This window comes from Triturus cristatus, chromosome 3_2 (genome assembly GCF_964204655.1).
Source record: "Triturus cristatus chromosome 3_2, aTriCri1.1, whole genome shotgun sequence".
Classification (NCBI taxonomy): Eukaryota; Metazoa; Chordata; class Amphibia; order Caudata; family Salamandridae; genus Triturus; species Triturus cristatus.
Window position 1 is genome coordinate 678,491,025 of NC_140584.1, and position 22,632 is coordinate 678,513,656.

At 43.6% G+C, this 22,632-nt stretch overlaps 1 protein-coding gene across 4 annotated transcripts in view; it reads right to left on the reverse strand.

Annotated features, from left to right (window-relative positions):
* TYW5 (tRNA-yW synthesizing protein 5) overlaps window positions 1–22,632 on the reverse strand; it is a 148,907-nt gene that overhangs the window by 57,098 nt on the left and 69,177 nt on the right. For 3 of the 4 annotated variants that reach the window (XM_085648689.1, XM_085648686.1, XM_085648688.1), the window contains 2 exons: window positions 21,518–21,587; window positions 20,606–20,650 (listed from right to left, as the gene is read on the reverse strand). In XM_085648689.1, coding sequence (XP_085504815.1) covers window positions 20,606–20,650; window positions 21,518–21,587 — 115 coding nt within the window. The remainder of the gene's footprint in view (window positions 1–20,605; window positions 20,651–21,517; window positions 21,588–22,632) is intronic. The other variant, XM_085648687.1, reaches the window with a different exon arrangement.

Sequence of the window (22,632 nt, forward strand, 5' to 3'; positions counted from 1 at the left end):
TCTATCACGAAACGACCTGCGGCGATCCCCAAACAGGGATCCACTAAGGAAGGGTACCATTGGAAAGGGGAGGTTCTCACATTTCCAACAATACCTCTCCCATGTAATTCGGTGCTCGGGGGCTGAGATAGCGCGACGAGCAGTAGAGGATGAAGGATTTGTCAGGAGCATCGTGAGCATCTGCCATTCAGGTGGCTCTGCTGGGAAAAAGAAATAGGGATCCCTCAAAGAGTTTTGGAGTCTGCACAAATCAGTGTATGTATTGGGTTGGGAGTGGTATTACCCAGGTTGTCGGCATATGAAGCGTTCATTAACAAAGAGATCACCAAGAATATGTAATTCCCTGGAGCGTGGCTGTCTGTCACCCCAGGTTCATTCGTTAGCTTCAATTGAGGGTTGTAATTCAGTGAAAGGGCAGGGAATATATTTCTTTAGTGTTTATTGTATCAATATAAACATAGTAGTAGAGTGAGAAGATAAGGTAAGCCCGTTCTTCGTCCCCTTATCAACATCACAAACAACTGAAAACAAGCTCACTACCATCCCAAAGTGCTGTCACTAATGTCTTTCATGTAAAACAAATACTGGGCACACGTAATAGATAAACAGTTGATACAATAATGAGAAATTATCTGGAAGTCGACACCGGTGGTTCCATAAAGCAGTTTATGTACGAGATATTCGTGAGAAAAACAACAACGCCAGCCGACACATGTTTCGTCAACAACTCAATGCCTGTGACTCTTCAGGGCTGAGGAAAGCGTTATGCGTATATCGGTGAACCAGTGATAATTCCGACCCGGTTAACAGGTATGCAAAGGAGCCGGAGGTAGGTAAAAGAAGAAGCTTCGCATGCACGGGCGGGTGCGTCCGTGCAGTGGCGGGGCCTGAAAGTGCAGGAGCCAGCCTGTGCTCGTCTCGTCCTAGCGAATGGGAGGCCGAGTGAGAACAGGAAGTGGTTTAAATCCTGTTCGGTGTGAAGCGACTAGAATGCTGACCGTGCTGCCGCCTAATGTGAACAGGAAGTGATGCGACAAGGATGAAAAGTGACGAGGATGTGTAGAAAGTATGGTGGAGGAGGCAACTAAAAGAATCCAATCTAAGCTACTAAAAACATACTAATACACAATGGTAATAGAACATGGCTAGAATCCGACTTTACAGTCTAGTAGTCGGCATGCAATGGAAAAATACTGGTCATAGAAATTATTGTGTATGAAAAAAACGTAAATTTCGAAATTGGAAACGTTAACCTGTACATAATTAGAAATACTACAAATGAGGTTGTGACATGTGTCACCATAATTAGCAGGTTACAATCAAACAATGCCAGAAGTACTCGTTCATTGAGGGCAATATTATGTGAATCAACATGGATCAAGAATATCGGGCAGTTAAATAGTCATAACAAGAATCACGAGAAAAAAAAATAGAGATGTTAGAATAGGATCTAAGGGAGAACAGGAAGATAGTTGACATATTCATAAACAAAACAAATACTGTGTCCTGTCAACATCTGTGATCAAAAAGCAGGCTAATGGAACGATAAAGAGCACAAAACTACAAAAAGGAGAGAGTAAGCTGCACCTAGATGACTAGAATGGGAGAAGGAGATGACTCTAAAGTAACCCCATTTGTAAATATCATTGGTCCTAGTGTGCAAAAAAGGAAGGAGTGTGCTGCAAGGGGCCGAACAAAAAATCCTAAGAGCCCAAAAAGTAATGTAATTCATGGTCGGTGTTCTGGCCATGTCTCACGGAGTGAAGGCGCATAATCCAAGTCGCCTCGAGTTGTCTCAGTCTAAGTTCACGGTTACCCCCCCTTATGTGGTGTTGGGCCACGTCGATTCCAAAAAATGAGACTTTTTTGTGCGTGCCCTGGGATGGACACAATGCCATATGTAGTGCCATGGGGTAGCGAGTGTCTCGTTGGTGTATTGCTCTGGCATGTTCACCAATGCGGTCCTTGAGTGCCCTGATGGTGCTGCCCACATACTGACTCTGGCAGGTGCACTCCAGTACGTACACTATAAATTTGGTGTTACAGTTTATGTTTGTCTTGTTTTCATAGCGATGTTGTGGTGACTCTTGAATTCCTTAATTCCGTTCTGTGCCCATTTGCACACTCCACAACAGCCACATTTGTGAAAGCCTTTCTAGTGTGGTGTAAGCCAGGTAGTGGTATTCGTAAAGTGTGGAACAGTGGGACTCAGTCTGTTTCTCAGAGTCCTGCCTCGCCTGTACGTAAGTATTTGTTTTGTTTATGAATATGTCAACTGTCTTCCTGTTCTCCCTTAGATCCTATTCTAACATCTCTATTTTTGTTACTCGTGATTCGTGTTATTACTATTTAACTGCCCGATATTCTTGATCCATGTTCATTCACATAATATTGCCCTCAATGAACGAGTACTTCTGGCATTGTTTGCTTGTAACCTGCTAACTATGGTGACACATGTCACAACCTCATTTGTAGTCTTTCTAATTATGTACAGGTTAATGTTTTCAATTTCTAAAATTACGTTTTTTTTCATACACGATAATTTCTATGTCCAGTATTTTTCCATTTCATGCCGATTACTAGACTGTAAAGTTGGATTCTAGCCATGTTCTATTACCATTGTGTATTAGTATGTTTTTAGTAGCGCAGATTGGATTCTTTTAGTTGCCTCCTTCACCATACTTCCTAGACATCATTGTCAATTTTCATCCTTGTCGCATCACTTTCTGTTCACATTAACTGGCAGCACGGTCAGCATTCTAGTCGCTTCACACCGAACAGGATTTAAACCACTTCCTGTTCTCACTCGGCCTCCCATTCGCTAGGACGAGATGAGCACAGGCTGGCTCCTGCACTTTCAGGCCCCGCCACTGCACGGACGCACCCGCCCATGCATGCCAAGCTTCTTCTTTTACCTCCCTCCGGCTCCTTTGCATACCCGTTAACCGGGTCGGAATTATCACCGGTTCACCGATATACGCATAATGCTTTCCTCAGCCCTGAAGAGTCACAGGCATTGACCTGTTGACGAAACACGTGTCGGCTGGCGTTGTTGTTTTTCTCACGAATATCTCATACATAAACTGCTTTATGGAACCACCGGTGTCGACTTCCAGATAATTTCTCATTATTGTATCAACTATTTATCTATTACGTGTGCCCAGTATTTGTTTTACATTTATACTGTTTAGGGCTTTTGGCTCAAACTCTTTCAGAGGTTTGGGGTACACCTCTGCAGTGGTGGCACCGTGAAGCATCAGTTCTTCATTGCTATTTTACACTAATTCGGTAATCTGCTTGAGCGCCATCGGCTTTGCCTTCTCTGAAACCCCTCGCTGAAACTAGACTAATGTCTTTCACTCATGTATCAGACAAACCATTAGGTTTTTTTAAACGAATCCTCACCCACCAACCTAGTTGGTGGCATGCTTCATCATTGGGTTTCCACCCAAAATGCCTAATGCACCTCAGGAGTGCTAGGATGCTTGATTAGAGCAGAGGTGGGTTTTTTGTGTGACGTAGTGAATTTGTGAATGAGTGAAAACGACCTCAGGGAAATCCGTCCCTTGGAAAAATGTAATCGATGAACCCTTGTGTAGGCAAAAACAATTATTGTGGATGTAAAGTGAGAAAATAAAGGTCTCTCACATCCTAGTGTTAGGTCTACATGTTTCAGCCAATTATGCGTGCCATATGAGTCACAGTGGCTTTCTTCAGGACCAGGCTGCTTGGGAAACCCTAGTCAATAGAAGCAGACACACTAAGGCATGCATATATGGTGTGGAGTCATTTGAAACTTATGATTTTCACCAATCTTCCTACGAATTTTATCTCTGTCTCTGTAATTCAACTGTTGTTCAAAGAGCAGGCATGGTGGCGCGATGAATACTCTCCACAACAAACACTGGAGAGGGATGCTCTTTGCCAAAAATGTCTATCACCGTTTTTCAACATACGACACCGCACACTGAATGTTGGAGGACTCTGGGATGCAGGTTGCATCTGCAAGAGCAGGATTCTAAATCTTAATTCTTGCCTTTTAATTTTTCGAATCCCATGTTGAATTTCTTTTGGAGCTTTGATTGTTGCGCAGCATCAGCTTCAATGTCAGAGATCCGCTGCTCCACCATGTCGGGTATGCTGACTGACCTTCATGTCATCCCGTCTTTCAGTCAGGGAGCCTGTTTTGGTGTTGATTGTTGCCAGGCTGCCCCTCATTTCTAACAGTAATGATTTGGCAACTGTGGTATCTTCATTAGTAATGCATTAGGAGAGGTCGGGGGAAGGAGTGGGTGGGGGGGAATCAGTCACGATCATGAGATATCAAGCAATTTTTATTGCCCTCAAAAGTAAGCCTGGACTGCTTGCTGTCCAGTTTGCCCATAGCATCGAGTTTGTGGAGGGCTTCAGCTGCTTAATCTGTAGCTCACATGTGCGGCAATCCACAGGGCTGTCTCCTTGGGAGAACACCAGTCTGGTGGGGTCAAAGGGCACAGCATGAAACAGTATGATCAGAGACACACTCTTGAGACCCATACTTAAGGCCTATAGGTTGTCAAGCAATCGCTTCATCCTCCGGAGGCTGTCCGATTACATTTTAATGGGCTCTAATAACAACAGAGGTTCCCACAAATTGGTGTAGAATAGATAAGACTGTGCAGTAATCACGGGCACTCTATTGAGGCCCAGTGTATGTATGATCCTCCACTCACAGCGCAACCCGTTTACAACGGTCGTCGGGGCGAAAGGAGTGTGATAGCTATGGGGCACTAGGCCTCCCTTTAGGCACATTCTACTCCCCAAGCAGAAATCTGAGGTCAGCTGCGGCCTCTCTGGCAGCTATCCCCGTCATTAAAAGGGCTCGCATCAGAGGATGCTCCTGTGGCTTCCTGGCTGCTAAGATGTGGAATTCTCTTCCTCCTCTGCTTAGGCAGGAAAAAAACAGTTATCCTTTCAGAAAAATCTAAAGACTTGGCTCTTTAGATCTATCTAATCGATCTTTTACGGTTCTCTCGTTCTGGATCAAAGGTTAGAAACCTTAGCTCTGGCACTCTTCAATTGAAGTAACTAGGCGCTCTACAAGATACCTTATTATTATTATCATTATTATAATAAATACCTTTGATTTGGAAACCAATCGCATGTGCAATGTTTTTTTTTTAATCCAGTGCCCTTCACACATAAACATGATTCACCAGCCCTTGATTTGTGGTCTCGGTAAGGACTTCTGGCGCAACCGCAGCACGATGATGGCATCCAAAATATGCAGGAAATACTGTTGCTGACAGCTAGTGGTACCATGAAGAGTTCTGTGTGATCTGAAATACTGATTATAACTGTAATTTTCTACCTATTGCTGACCTTTGCTGACAGTAGAATAAAGTGTGTCTTTTTGCTAGTCATAGCTCAAGAGTCTATAATAAATTCAGGATGCTTGTACTGGCAAATTAAGATGCTGAGGAAACACCTAAGCTATGTGTGCAGAAGAAACTGTGTTGCTTTGGCTTTAAAAAATATGTTTGCCTTTCTCTCATATTAGGGATGGTTCCTGGAGTTTTTCTAAGTATGAGATAGAAAATACTTAAAAATAACAGGAAGTTCTGAAGCTGTGGCCTGGCAGGATGGCCTACAAGTTGTATTACAGAAGAGCTCTGACTTCCACCTCTCTAACCTTTCAAGATATTGATTCAATCCCTGCCGAGTCAGTCTGTAGCCACATAGCAGAAACAGAAGAGACTGTGCCACTCTCATTACAGCAGCCATTGAATGTATGTTGTTGTCCCGCAGTCTTTTTCCCCGCAGGGAATCACAACGCGGTCGTTACAACGACCGCGTTGTGATTCCGCATACCATTACTCCGCAAGTCGGAACAACAACTTGCAGAGGAGGGGCGCTGGATGTTGGAATAGTATAATTTACTATTTCAACTCCAGTCTGTGCGGACACTAGGGAAGGTGTTGGATTTTAAATCCAACACCTTCTCCCCCCCCCCGCTCCCCCCCCCCCGCAAGTCGTTGTTCCGACTTGCGGAGTAATGGTATGCGGAATCACAACGCGGTCGTTGTAACGACCGCGTTGTAATTCCCTGCGGGGAAAAAGTTTCGTGGTAAACGTTGTTTACCGCAGCGAATGTATGTCGCCATCCCGCAGTCATTTGGAGCGGGCACGCATCTCTGAGAGCCAAGGCTTGAGTGAGTGGGGCCGGCTCCTCCCTTTACATGAAGAAAGGACAGTTGCAAAGAACATTCCTAAAAGAGAAGCAAAAGCTGAGGATATTTAAACTTAAATACATGCTACTCTACCCGACACGCCTCTGAATTATAGTGAATGGGAAAAGCTTTGACACACCAGAAAAAGTGTGGACCTGACTTGAGATGTGGGACCGCACCTGGCCCACCTGAACGTGAGGGTGAATATACGGACCTCAATGCTGAACTTTTAACCTAGCTAGTGAAAGATAATAGAGAGAAACACACACTTTGATGTCCTGACAGATGTGGTGAGGTATGTACACTAATAAAAATTATTGAGACACTCCATAAAATATGTGTGCCAGGGCGTGAGAAGAAACAATTCCAGAACAGTAGTGGGAGGGGAAAAGAGACACTTACCCTAAACCCCTACTAGGACAGCTGTCATCTCTAAACGATTTGGTGGACTACGCATTTATGCCCCCGGGCCCACCGGAGACAGTCCTCAAATTACTGGTTAAATACTTATTAGTCACTTTCTGTGTAATCTGTTGTTGGATGACTCTTCACATGGTAACTACTGGACAAGTAAAAAAGGTCTTTCACCCAATATTTTTTTTTCGGTCTCGCCTGGCGTTAGCAGCACGCATGCGCTGCTCTCGCTATGTTAAGACCTTTTGGAATCGATACAGATTCCGAAGTAATTTAAAGCCACGCCCTTGTTTTCAATAGGTGCGCATCATTGTTTATGTAAAACACTGGCGCGTGATTGAAAAACGGGCTTTTGGGTTTCCGCCTTGTCCACTTTTGGGACGGCCCAACTGGACAGACCGACGCCATTTTGGTTTCCCATGACGGGGGAGGGTGTGCTCCTAACTTATTTACTGGCTCCTGATTGGAAAACCTACCCGCTCTTCCCTCCCCCATCCCCCCATTCCAAAGCAAACTTCCCAGAGTTGCGCTCTTCATGTTTCATTCTCCCGCACCAGCTTCAGCATGTCCGATAAACTGCCCTTCAAAGTCGGTAAGTTTTAGGCTGCTCTTTGTGGTTTTTTTTTTACGATTAACCAGCGCATGACACACTCGTCAGGAGCAGAAGGTGCTTCGGTTTTAAAAGTGCAAGTGACATCTGATTGGTAGTGCTGTAAACTTGTAAGCAAGACTGCCCTTAAGTTGAATACAGTGGATGGCACAGTTTGAAATGAAAGATGTGCACTGCTGTGTGCCGTCTGTCCATGTGCGCGAACTTTCCCAACCGTTTAATGGTAATGGTGCTCCTGTGCTGTTTGCCACAGTATGCCTCTTGTGCCGCTATCCATTCTCTGCATAGGCCTGCATCGTGCCTCCCTCTGTCCCGTCAATTGTGCTTGGCACAGAGCACACGAACCGGACACTGGTGAATGTCTGATGGCGATTGGGGCAGGTATGCAGGGTGACTTCCATCAGCTTCTCAGCCCCGGTGGCCTCTGGTCAGCCCCCACTGGCGCCTGATGGGTCAGCTTGTGTTGGAATAGATACGGGGGTCTCAGCCCAGCTCCCGCCGCAGAGGTCCGCTTCTCTCAAAACGCTCCTTCGTTTTAAGCAGCCTCCTTGGCGTCTTTGCCGACGCAGCCATGGTCTCGTTAGACACCCGTGCACGGAGCTCTGCCCCTGCTAGTGCTGTGGCCTCTCCGAGGTTTCTAGTGAGCCCTGATCTTCAAATACTCATTGAACTTACTCAAAATGCTATATGACATTATTCCTGAACTTCAACGCCTCGTTATGGGCAGTAAGCTCTATACAAATGCAATTCAAATGTAAGCCAATATATTAAATCCCGAGAACCCCAATGTTGTTAAGAGAAAGTCACAGCCACCCAAATCCAGTCGTCGCTGAATGAAAATACATGCTCATTCGCACAGTAGTTCAGCTGTGAAAGGCGATCACCAGGTGCTTAATGCAGAGTGTTAAGGTTAAAGTAAATTGCACAGAAGACGCATGAAACTTGATATCGACGTAATAAACTCATGCACTTACAAACGCCCTGGTGCGATGTTGTTTCAGAGTTCGGAAGGTCAAATATAATCAGGCTCTTCGGGTACACACTCAAAATTTCACCGAGGCGGGATAGCCCACGGGCGTGGCAATTTGTAGAAGGAGATACCTATTGCCGTTCAATGCGCCTGTCGAGCACATGCGATAATGCAGACCATTCCTTCCATACAAAATGTCACCACTCCCCCACATTGTCCAGCTGTGATGCACTAAATGTGTGATCTTGGGACTGTCCATTTACACAGATCACACTACAAAATGAGCTGCTTCTTGGCGATGTTAACAATAGGTGTGGTAGCCCGAGGGTAATCATTTCAGGGACTTTGGAAGGGTGACACTTGTGAGTGGTGGACGTAAGGTTTGCAGGTTGTATGCAGATCTCTGCAGCAGGTGGCCAGCCCTCTGAGCTATATCTCTAACACAAAGCAGGCACGGAGAACTCTCAAAGTAAAAAGATGCAATTCCATTTTTCATCCGAAATGTGCTACTCTGTTAAATTCATATTAAGTTGTTTTTTTTTAATGTAGGAGCTATTAAAGCAACCTCGTATATGTAGGACTAGTGAGAAGATAGTGTGCTGGGCTAATGCTATTGCTGCAGTGGTCTGTGCCAGAAGCCGTGGATTTCAGTCCGACCCGAACTTCGAATTACATCTTTTAGAGGGTGGTAAAATGAGTGTTTCTGTTTTCGGGGGAAAATACAGATTACCCTTGCCGTTTACCTCGGTCTCTCTCGCTACAACTCCTTGGTGTCTTTGCATCTCTGAGAAGGGGCTTCAGGTCTCTCTGCAGAGCTGGGCAGCCACCCCCCCTCATGTGGGTGCCCACTCCTCCCACCTGAGGAACTCGACCAGATCAAGTCAGCCTTTCCCACATCGGGCTCTTTGCATAAACATAACAAGCATTTGTAATGCAATAGGTCTCGCACTTACGCAAGTTTCAGCTATTGACATTGCAAATAACAATGCCTTTTATTTTTGTTTTTAAAACATAAATAAAAGGCATTGTCATTAACAATGCCAACAGCTTAAACTCACGTAAATGTGAGACCTATTGCATTGCAAATGCTTGTTTCTTGTTGTAGTTAAAGGGTAAAGAAGTGTCTGTGTGGCAATCTCCATCTCTGAGACGAGACAGCCACACCTAACTGAATGGGGGCTTAGTTAGAGGATCTGTTTTATATTTGATAGTGTCTTGCCCTTGGGTGGGAGTGGGAGGGCATTCATAGCTTGAATAGAGAACAGTATGCTTTATAAAAGTGCCACAGCAATTGATAGAACCTGAGAGTTGTCAGTATCACACAATGCACAGTGGTAAACATATAAGTAAGGGGCCGTGGAAAGTGCCGAAAGCAGATGTTTAGTCCAAAAGCAGATGTTTAGTCCAGTACTAGAGAAAGAGAGGAATACAGATGGCATTGACAACATGGAATGTAGGAAACCTAAATGTATATCTTAAGAGGTACAGGGTGTTAGCTTATCTTAAGCGCCCCAAAATACAAATCGCTAACATCGAGAAAAATTCACTTGCTTAATCCAGAGCCAGACAAAACTGAGAAAGAAATGGAGAGGCATATTTTCACAGCTAGCTATTCTAACTACTCTACAGGTGGGGTGTAGCTGGTGTTCCATTTCAAAAACAGGACGTAGTACAGTACATACATAACTTCTTATGTCTCCTGGATGGAATTGAAACCTGCCTAGTAAATACCTATTCACCAAATATGGATTATAAAATGTTCTTTGGTGAAGCAGTACAGGCAGCTTCTCCGTACCTGGGTATTATGGAAATTTGGATGAGAGACCTTAATTATGTCCGGAAATTGGCAAATGGACAAATTGTTCCCACAATCCTAGTACAAAGCCCAGAACTGACAAAATGCTGTTAAATATATTGAGGGATTTTTACTTAATAGATGTGCGAAGATACCACCATCCGACCGAAAATTGTACTTCTATTATTTTTATAATCCTAACAGGCACAGTAGAATAGATTATATAATGGAGAAAATGCAGGAGACGGTGAATTTTGGAGACGCTACCTATTTAAAGAGAATCCTTTCTGACCACTTACAGCTAGGCCTCTCGTTAATCCATTCACATGTCAGACCAAAAATACTAGACTGGAGACTTGGAACCGGAGTACTGGCTGACAGAGCATTTGTCTCACACATACGAGACTACACATTGCAGTTCTTGCTCAACAACTGCGAGACAGGAGAATGCAGAGCAATGGAACGGCAAGCTTAGAAAGTAGCCATGAGGGAAATGCATGTCCCAGGTCCCAGAGTGAGGATGCAACTAGAGCGCATACTGCTTGACACTGAGAAAACACTGATGGAACTAGAAAAAGAGGAAATAAAGATGTGGAGAGTGTGTGGAAAAATAAAACACTAGAAATGATGGAAGAGACATTACCGCGCCTAACCACATCATCAAATAAACAAATACCCAAGTGGCTCAATTTCGACCAACATTAGACTGGCATTTTATTCTGGATACAAAATTACGGATATAAACTGAGCAATAATTTTCTAAAATGAGCACTCCACTATACTGAAGGGCTTGCCACCAGATCCGACCCAAAGCGCACACACTTTTCCAATCTTCTCCTAGCCTCTTAGAATATATGGCACAGATAACATGAAGGAAGGACTCCACAACATATCCTTTCCCAGTTACAACAATTATGTACAATACTTACTCCCCTCTGGGCCTTTCAAACCCCAAGTTTTACGCCTGGGACATGAATGATCCACTGCGGCAAGTAGACTTGTTTAAAAATGGAAATCTTTTGACATGTGAGGCCATCAGAGCTAGATTGATTTCACGAAAGACTACGACTTTCACCTATCTCAGATATTACACTAGGTTATCAAACGAGAGACACAAGAAAATGCTTCTAGGGAAAAACAGATCTAGAGACTATTCGCTAACAATCTGAAACACAAAAGCATTATATGGCTGTAGTTGTCAATGATTTTATTGTTTAGTTAATTAAAACAAACAATTTTTAGCATAGTAAAAACATAGTGCAGCTAAATTCATAATTGAAAGAAGCATAATTAAAACGTTAGTTCCTTGTATGGAAATAAACCGGACATTATACATTATTTGAGTACATTCTTTGACTCGAGGCTAACCATAGCTATGATTGCAAACTTCATTCTTGGGAAAAAACATAATAAAAATTTAGTCTGAAATTAGTTAACTGGCAGCGGTCTTTAAGTGAATCCTTTACAAAACCTAATATGAAACTTTATAATAAAACAGTTGTGATTGTTGTGACAATTCAGTCCATTAAAATAGCTGGTGCAAGGAAGGATGCTACAGACATTGGATACATCGAAATTAAGATCTGTGCAAGTACACAAATATTTTAAAAAGTGATTACACAAGTATTTAAATGAGTGCCAGAATGGCATGTACAAACTTAATAAGAATTGCACAAGCTTATGGGAATAGGGCTCGTAGACGTGTGATTTAATGGAGATCAAGCGTGCAGATAAGAGGGAACGCCATAAGACGTTTATAAAATTGTCAATTGTCCCTAGCGGGTGGTCCTCATTGTTGATCCAGACTCGAGTAGTAATCTACCTGCTTCCGTGAAGAATTTGCCAAATTGTGCTAGGTCCTTTAAATTAACAGATGTGTATATGAGCCATAGTGCTTCCTTACATGATCTTATCTCATGTTGCATAAAGGTAAGCCTTAAGTACCTGCATTTCTGTTGTAGTAAGCTTGCGAAGCAGCACACAATATGGGCAACCGATTCAGAACGGTATTTACACAGCCTACATTGCTCCTGCCCCAGAGCCCAGTTTTACCAATGTGCTCGGTACTCCCTAATGGGCGTTGTTAGGAGCCTAACTGATAGGATGTTTCTGAATGCTGCTCTCAGGAATGGCTGGCAAAGAGAGGCTTCATGGGATAATGCAAGCTCCTCTGAGCCCCTTGCCTGGTTTAAGTCCAGAACCCTCGAGGCTTTTCTGGCATGTGCCAACAAGAGTGCTGGATCCAGTATTAACGTTAATCCAGCTATGTCCAGGTACTTCGCCCAGGCGCTTCTCTTGTCCAAGAACATTGCCATGAGGGCACCCCGCAAAGACTCAGGATCTTCCCAGCTCACCTGAAGATAGTAATTGATTATGTCTTTTTTGCATGCTATGTCCATGCTTACTAGATTGAATTCCAGATGGATTAAAGTGCACCGAGTGTTCTTTGGCATGCCAAATATCTTTTTATATGACAATGTGTGGTTCCACTCTAATGTCTCAGTTAGCCTTCCTGGATAGGCAAGTTGGCCATAACTTGGTTGTTGGTACAGGTTTAGCCCCAATGACTCTTCGAATTGCCACGGCCGAATAGCTGTTTAGTTTATGTTGAAGCGTTGATAAAGCATATGTGGTTTTTGCTGCTTTGCCTGCTACTGCCTTAGTCTGCAGTGTTTGTTTTCCTGTGTCCTTCAGCCAAACTCTAAGGTAATTGCATTTGGAGGCCGTGGCTACTTTTAGTGGACCAAGTTACCATTTGAGTTGGCGTTTATTGGGGCATTGGATGAAAACCAGGACTTTTGTTTTTCCAGGGTTCGCATGGACAGCATTGAGCTTATTATATGTGTATAAAATATCCATGGCCCCCCTCATCCCAGAGCAGGTCTGGTCCATTGAGACAAAGTTCTCTGCGTACTGTATTATTGGTAATGTTTTCCGGCCTAGCGTTGGTGAAAAGGTTCTGCCTTTTAATAATTCTTCCACAAAATCTGTTGTGTACAAGTTGAATAAGGTCGGGGCTTTAGTTGTACATCCAGGTCGTAAAGCCATTATCAATATATAAATCCGCACTGAATTGGGAAATGGCTCTGGTGTTGGAGATTTCAGGGGAGACCTGGTTGGCGATGATTTTGTGGAGAGTGATCAAATCTTCTATGTGTATTTAACATAGTGAAAATGCATATAAACCTTCGACTCAATGGTACTCCCCCTCCCCCCCCACACACATGTGAAGGGATGCAAGTAACGAGGCCCTGTGCTCCACACCTGGTGGTCTTGCACTCATATTAAGACATTCTGTCACCTATTAGAGCAATAGCAGATGTCATCCTGATACTCACGCTGCTGGTGTTATTACTGAGAGACGCTGGGGAACATAGCATCTTCTCCTTGACCACGACATTGGGGACGCTTATATCCCATCTGCTACTCGCAGTCAGAATGTTTATTGCCCAGGTGTGGAAAAATTCAATGGCTCTGCCAATCAAAATGTGGTGGGGATTTAGTGTGGGCTAGTTTCACCATGGAGAAATCTGCTATTGTTCATGATAAAGTTCACAAATTTGACATTGTGGTTTCCCCTTGTTACCCACATGAAGCAAACCCAAGTGATGGAAGAAAACCTGCCCAGTTGTGTGATGAACTTCATTGCTCAGGAATGTTATCTATCCTTCCCAGTGAAAGATGATACTACTATACTGACTTGATTGAACACCAAGAAACAGCAAGCCAGTCTGTGATCCAAGTTGAAATTTTGATCAAAGGACAATTGTGTCCCCCTCATTAGGACGAAATTTGAAGCTCCGCAGTTTTATAAGCCTTCCAACTAATTCTGCTTGTCAAAATGCTTTAATGTGATACATGTCTTCTGTAATTCTCATTTTCCGTGCCTCGAAAATTAAAATAGTTATTAAAAAAATAAGAAAAAGAGGTACTACTCAATCCAAATAAAACATAACAATTAGTGGAACCAAAGGACTGCTTACAGACACATGGATTAAGCTAGACAAATACACACATCAGACAACAACGTTTAAGAGAGGGTGACAAATCCAGCTGGAAGTTGGCATGGTTTTTAAAAAAGAGTAAATCCCCACAGACAAGTTTTGAGGCTGAGTTGGAGGAGCAAACACAGTGACCAGGGCTAGAATAAATGACAAAGGCAGGGATTGCTTAGCAAGGAGTTACGCACAATCCAACCGCCTCACTGATCAGCATAACAGCTGTAACCATAGATGTTCTTAAAGACACGCTCAATGGGATGCAGAGAAGCAAAACACCAGGAACAGATGACAAACTTGCTGACTTCTATTAAGTAATACCCATAGTGCTACTATAAAGATTCTTGAGTGTTTTTGAGGAGGCACAGGAATCAAGAGGACTCCCGCTTCCAGAGAGAAGCAATGATCATTTGAATTCCTAAAGCGGAGATGGACCCAAATTAGCGAATTGACCCCTGTTAAATACAGATGTAAAGTTACTCATCAAAGCCCTGGGGAATAGACTTATGACCCTAATAAGATCGCTAATTCACGAATACCAAATAGAATTTATTCCTGACCAGAGCACAATGCATAGCATCTTGCTACTAACACATATTATGCGTACACTTGCGACCTCCAAAGACTACGCTCTGGAGACATTAGAGGCAGAACACACCTTCAACATGGTGGGTTGGAAATATACCTGGCTCGTCATGGAACAGATAGGGTTTTGGCCCTCCTTCATAGGCTGTGTCACTCTTGTATGCTGAGCCAACAGCGGGGCTACGCATGGGAGATGGATTTCAGATGGCTGGATAATGGAGTGAGGCGCCCATCAGGGCTGCCTGTTAGCTCTCAGGAAATTGTTAAAGACCACTGCTTTTTAGAACTCGCCTGACCCAGCGTATGCGCTGGTCTGGCGAGACTTTTTGAGAGGACTCCAAAAAGTGCTACCAGGCCAGCCTAGAGCTACAGTGCATGTGCGCGGGTGCGTGCGCCACGCTTGACCGCGATTACTTTCACTTTCGGGGCCGCACGGCCGCTTTGATGTTTGATCGGGATCCCTTTCGCGGCCGCAGGGCCGCTTGGCATAGCCAATAGGTCTCGCTTTTGGGACCTTATAAATATTTAGTTATGCAACTGTTGCAATGCTAAACACTTATAAGGTCCCAAAGGCGAGACCTATTGGCTATGCCAATGCTTGTTAACCATGATTTTATTTACCCTCTTTTACTCTGATCTTTTCTGCAGAATACTTGGTTGTCATAGCGCTGGGAGGCTCTTTTGGGTAGCCGTGCGCTTATGAAATCTCCAAAAATAGAATACATGCAAGGAATACAAAGTATTCCTGAGAATACTCTCAGGAAGACAGGCCAACAGCACTCATCGTGGAGCTGTTGGCCTGTAGACAGCAAGTGGCTATGACACAATGATGCATTCAGTTAGGGCTCACGAAACACATTGTATTGCTCTATGCAGATGACAAACTGATTTGCTTAAAATATCTGCTGCAGTCAGTGCCACACCTCCTTGCTGAACTGTCAAGGTTTGTGAAAGTCTCTGGACGAAAAATGAACCGGAGCAAATCCAAACTCTTCCCTCTGGAAAGACTTGGTGGTTTTTGTGGATAGCCCCCTCTCCTATCGGGTAACTGAACACGAAACTAAGAATTGTAGATACTTAGGAATCCAGGTCAAACTTGACACCACAGCTCACTTTACCCTCAACATGGAAAGAGTGGTTAGGGGGCGTGAGCACTCTGTGGAATTCTGAAAGGCATTGCCTTTTCAATTATGGGCAGAATATCATTAGCGGATATGGTGTTCCTACCACGATAACTATATGCATTGCAGAATTCTGTGTCTTATACCATTTTGGACTGTTTCAACATTTGGATAGACTAATGTGCTCCGTGATCTGGGTAGGCAAATGCAGCTGGTTGAAATTAGAAATGTTGAAACTTCCATGGACTCTATGACCGGTTTCTATATTACTCAACAACACGTCTGCAACATGCATGCAGTGCTTTGATAACAGTGATAATTGGAAGAAGAATTTCACACACTGCCTGGAGCTTTTATGATGCGGTGAACCATTGAACCCCAGAGACACTCCATATTTGATCCTACAAGTGGGGAAGGTCTGCCAAACGGTGGTAACGTCAGTATTTAAAAAAAAACATTCAATTCACCTCAAATCGGGGCTATTAAACCTTACAAAAGACATGACTGAGGACATGTTGGTTGCTATATTGGAGAGAGGGGGGCTGCCAAACGTTGGGTGACGTGATCCTAAATAAGGTTCCTATAGTTTAATCAAGAACAAGAAGCCATTACAGTGGGCACGGGCAGTTCCTTCAGTATGCTAGACTGGCACATATCATCTGAGAAGATTTGTGCCACATCTGCGGAAACACCCCCAGAAACAAATGTTATGTCATAGCTACTATGCCTGGCAGGTAGTAGGAAACTAATCATGCACCTCTACTCACATTACGTCAAGATAGAAAGGGAAGAGGGCCATGAGAAATGGGTAGCTGGCTACCCAGAGCCCTTGATTAATACAGACTGGAAGAAAGCATGTTTTAAACGAAACCAATTTCGTTTTTTACACAAAGCTTAACTCATTCCCAAAAATCTTGTAACCCTCATAGATTCTCAGCATGCAACAGGTGCGGCAGACAGAGTGTCGATTTCTTGCATGTGGTATGGAACTGCCCATGGGTCGTTGGTTTTCTTGGACTAAGTGATGGAAAGTTTGCGGTCTGCAGGAGCACTATGCAGAGAAAGTCCTTAAACAATGCATTTATGGGGCATTTCCTATTAAAGAAAACTATCAAATTAAATTATGAATGGTATCCCTTGCGTCTGTACTAGCAAAACAGCATACAGTGATTTATTGGACATACTCTTGCCCCCAAAATTTTGATCACATTTTGAACAGCGCATGAAGGCCTCGAGAAAGGATGATGAATTGACGCAAGACTTAGCTGAATATGGCCAGAGATATTAGAAAAATTGATTGAACCTCCATATAGGCCACCAAGAAGAAAGATCATGCTGAACAGTGTTCAATTACATTATCTTTATTCCCCAAATAAAGGAAAGTATTGAACAGAAGGAGTAGGCATGATAAACACTGTGGGAATGTGGAGTATTATGTGGTGTGGGGGTTAGTCCTCAGTGGGAGTGGGTGGCTAGCAAGAAGAGCCGCTCCTGCTTATGTTACAGGAGGCTGATATTGCAGCACAGCGGCAAAACCTCCCCCCACGGGCACAAAACTGGCGCCCACCCCTGTGGCCCACCAGGGAAATGCCTGATGCCCGCTACGGCCGGTCCGGCCCTGGATGGCCCTTGGATTCACATTAATAAATCCTTAGCTCAGTAGTGGTAGAGTGGCAAAGAGCAGTCATACTTTACTGGAGAAACAAGTGTTTAGCAATACAGAGTACCAACATGAATGGTAAGCAATTGACATGCCTCAAGAGAAATTTAACACCAATTTATAAAAATAAAGTGTATATGTATCTAAAGTTAGACACCAAAATGAACAGAATAGCATACATACAACCGGAGTTCTAGATTTTAGAAGGAATAGAAAACCAATTCAAAACAATACAGTGAAAATTTACAATTGCGGTCAATGGGAAAACCACTAGTGACAATTGGTAACTTGCAGATCAAGTTACGATGTTCCCTTGCAGGGTAAAGGTGATGCCGGTCCCAGGACCAAGTCACAACAGTAAATTCTATTTTACATGGCCCCTGGAGCACAGGTGCAGAGTTGTCCTGGGTGTCCCTGGTGCTGAATGGGAGCTGCGAGAGAGCTGCTTTTCCTGGGTATGATCATACTGCCTGGCAGGAGGCTATGATCCAGTCTTGGTGGCAGCAGGCACGGGAAACGTGGGTTTGTCAGCCAGAGCACAGAGGAGCTGGAGAAACCAGGTGGGCAACCTCTAAGGTAGTCACCTGGGTGCATGTCACAACAACCAGGGCACAAGATTCGTGTCATAGGTGAGAAGACGTGCTGTTTGATAGCAAATATGACATATTTCATCTGTATAATATTGGAGCGGCTAACCTCAAGAAGGCCTGGGTGGCAGCTCATGTTATCCTATGGACCGCTGACACTTCTAGTGGTTTGCAATGGGGAACGACACTATGGGGACATATAGTTTTGCACTTATATATCCTCACCTTTAATATAATGCACCCTGGCTCATGGGCTCAGGAGGCCCTCCTTAGGGATGTCTGACATATATTAAAAATAGTGCATTGACTGCGCCACACATGGTGAGGACCAGTGGCGGCTAGCAGGACTAAATTATGGTATGGCGTGATGTCGCCAAACTCACATATATGCGGCTTCCCGGATGCAGCACTTTTCCCCTGGCATCCACGAGCAGGAATGGAAGGACTTCCCTTCTGTTCAGTGAAATGCGAATCAGCTCGAGAGCAGCTCCAGGATTGATGGGAACAGGCTAACCCAGCACTCACTTTGAGGCTGGGGGCTGCCAGCAATCCCCCGGCTGTTCCACAGCCCTGGGATGGCTGGGTCTACAGTGCCCATGTTGGGCTAGCCGTAGCAAGACAGCCGTCCAACACGACAGGCACACTGAAAGAAGGGGCAGCAGTCATTTTTTTTATTTTTTAAGTCTTACTCCTTTGGCAATCTTATGCAACTGCCGCTGTGCTCTGTAAAGTGATATGCATTTTTGTATACCGTAACTATCTCAAAATTGGATCGACAATGTTACCTATTGCCCTAGTACACTAACTCACTTAACTTTCACCATGTATCTGTATTAACAGCAAATGTAGCTAACGTGGTTCCCGCCTATGCAATTTCCTCATTGATCTTGTCACTCTCTGTCACTGTGTATCTGTATTCACTCTAAATGTATCTTAAACATATGCTGCGTGTGCTAACACTGTGAAGTGCTCTGATGCCCTCTGGTCAAGTTTGTGCTATATAAAACGCAATAAAAAATATTTTTAAATCCTGTAATCGCAGGATTCAGCCCCTCCCCCTACCCTCACAATCGCGCTGGTGGCAAAATAAAATGCCATTATTATGTCATTGTATTTATTTGTCTTTGCCTGCTGCACTCCCAGCAATGGGTGAGACGCTAATCCACTGTTTAGGAGGAGCCACCCCTGGTGACAGCACAGTTGAGTTCGAGCAATTTACACTGCTCCTGCAGTCTGCAATAGAAGGCCTACTGTCAGTATTTTACTTAAGCCACTCAGGGTGGCAGAAACCTGTGCTTCAGCCCTTGGGAAAACTTTACCACCTATGCTCTTTGTACTCATGATACCATATACTAGGGGCTTATAAGGGGGTAAAGTATTTGCCAATTTAGGATTACCAAATTGAACATAACAGTTTTGGGAGAGAGCTTGGGCACTGTGGCAGCAGACTCCAGTGCACTATCAGGGTCATAACCATCAGCATTTGGAGGAAAAATTGGGCGTCCATACAAAAAGGTAATTTCCTACAAGAACTCTATGGTTCTGTATAAATGTTGCACTGTGGACTCACTTGTATTTGTACTGTTGTATACTATTGTTGAAGATCAATAATAGAATTAATTAACAAATGAATATCTGGAAGATCAAATACGGGAGAACATATGCTGGGGCATAGCTCCAGGGGGGGTTGACCCTCACTCCCCCTAATAAATGGATTGTGGTCTGTGTAGTTGGGTCCGGTGACCTTCAGTCGGGATAGCAGTGTCTGTGGTTGTTTCTATTCGAAATATCAGCCCTTAATGCACAGACACGCACCTCTATAAAACTCTGCATAGCTCGCATACACCCACCCTTCCTCCTCCCTCTCTCACAGAACAGGCCTAGAATAAGCAAAGGAATAGATGTCTCTTATGTGGTGCAGAGAAGGCTTTCAAATTGAATTCTAATGTCATCCATGTTGCCGTTTTAATGGCAGTGATGGTTAGGAAATCTCTGATCCACACCCCCCAAATCTAACTGACTAAGCTTCGCCCCTGAAATATGATCTTATGATCCTTTGTGGCTGTGGCTGTGTTGCGGTTCTGCCCAGTGGTGTGTGCCCTTTAAAAAGAAATAGAAAAATAATTTGCTTACAGGTGGTAACTGATATGCACCCTTAAAGAATGGGAATGTAAACCTTCTGACTGTATACGCCCCTGCTGCCTTTGGGGGGAGAGGCCAGATAGAAGCTACTGCTTTATTGATATTGTATCGTTTTGCTTCCGTCTACAGTCAAAGCTGCCGTCAGTACAATATGCTGTGCTGAGGCCACCAGGCTGCAGTTTCATACTAGAGGCCGTCCAGCACGTGGGTGGGCAATGTGAGGGTTCTAGGGACGTAGCACTGGCCTCTGGTCTAGACAGAAAATAACACAATAATTACAGAATCAAAGTTCATGTCTAGACTGATATAATCAAACTGTTCTAAAAAAGGCTTTCCAGAGAACAAGGAAGCTATCTAGAGAAGAAAATGGCACAATAAAAGAAGAAGAAAAGGGTTCCCCTTATGTAGATGTAGAAACATGGACTCAGAGTGACCTGAACAGCTTGCAGTTCCACCAGTTCTCAGCATACCTCACTTTCACACTGTAAACCTTCTTTCGTGGCCAAGAACTTACCCTTCGTGGATCCTCGCCCAATGACCTTAAATAATATTTTTCATCCTTAAAAAGAAGTCAAAAGGAGAAATATAATAAATATATATATATATATATATATATATATATAGTTATAAATAATGTCCTCACTGGCACAAGAAAGAACCCACTAAATATTGTTTATTACTACAGTTAGGTTATTTTAAAAGGGCCATGCTTGACAGGGCAGCTACAGTATCCACTGTTTTGAAAGTGTAAACTAAAGAGAGAAATAACATTTAACTTCATGAGGTCAGAGCACTTAACTCACATTATAAGCAAAGGTCTGCGATTAGAACACGCGGCAGGGGCATTGGAGAGACAACCAGCTGCAGTTTATAACCATGCGTCTTCATTAGAGCCACTCAAGTGTGGATACAGCTTGCTTTCAGGACACTGAATCTTGACAACATTGTCACCATTCTATTAGCTTTCATTGAAGGGGAGATTTGGGTGCTTGTGGTAGGCCGTTTAAGGGCAAAGGAAAAGAAAATGCAGAGCTGGTGTAGTATGTTTAGTACACTAAAGTAATTCCAAAAGGGTTTCTAAACAAGATGTGTTCTTGGTTAAAAAAAAAAAAAGCACAGCGTTTGCCTGTGCGTTCATCAGAGGGGAGGAAGAGCTAGAATGCATGTTTACTGCATGTTTGTATAAGCACGGTAGTGGGTTTTTTGTGTAGGGTAAAATGTTTTTTTCTTCATGAAACACAGACGAATACAGGTATTAATAATCAAATAAACTCAACTCCATGGTATCTCACTCTCCAATACCTGGCCCAGAAAAACTCCAGACGCAGGGCTGCGTTGTCCCACTGTGAGCAGCAATACCAAACCCTCACAATGCACATATCCAAGTTTTGGCAGAAGAAAACACAACTATCTGGGCAGCCCTTACCTGTGAGATGAAGTATTGCTGATGAACCTGTTCAGAGGCCCGGCGCACAAATACGTCAAACGGCAGAGTCCTAAAAACAGAGGCATACTCAAATTAGTGAAACATGGGAATAACACGAACGACAGGTTGAAAAGATGACCTCTGTGCCACACAACGATCAGCACTTTTATTTCGACAATAGCACCTCCAATTCAACGAGGCAATGCTCGGAAAGCCATCCCGGCAAAAAATTTAGTGAACAAAACTGCGCCTCGCTTTTCGTTTGAGGTTTGGTCAGTGAATTTAAAAACATACCCTTTGATGGCAAATAAAAGCCATCATGAAAATCGTGTTTTGCTCATTTGTAAAGCTGCCAGTGGAGCCCTGACCCAAACTGTCTTTCAGCTTTGCTCTTGCCCACGTGTGTGACTGGATTTTGCAGCTGATGTTGCCTACATTGCATCTACTGAATGATATGTGCGCTTATTAGCCATGCTATGAAAACAAAACTAATCGTGCTTCTGCCTCTGCTACTCTCCCATTCTCAAACTGTCCCAATTTGAGAAACTATTACAGTCAAAAAAGTAAACCTCTTATCCTGTGTTTATACCCTTTAAACATCTCCTCTATACAAACGTCCCTGTCTATCTATTCCACTTTACAGACAACTTCAAATTACCGAGCACCGCGCCATCTTCTTGTGGGTGTGGGAGGGGGTATGATTTAATACTACAACAACGGGCTGTTCATCACTATTTTCTGTCAAACCTCTCTTTATCCATTCTTCTAGAGATGAAATCTCTAAAAGGGGACAAAATGCGGCAGGTGAGGTCACCTGAAATAAACTGGATTTATTTCAGAAGTGAGTTTCATAGCAGGATCTAATGCTCGATGTGTGTCCTTTGTTTGAATATCATAGTAGCTGTTTGCTAGATATGCTATTTCTATGTTGATATGTGTGTTCAATTTCTACCTTCCTACCATGACCCACTGACTTTCTTAAAAATATTTACTAACATACATGTAAGATGTAACAGATAGCACTCCTGTTTGAATCATTGTAATAAAATCATTCTCAGTCAAGAATACATGCTAGAGAGTAGGCTACGGCATCTCTAGTCAAGTTGTATCTCCAT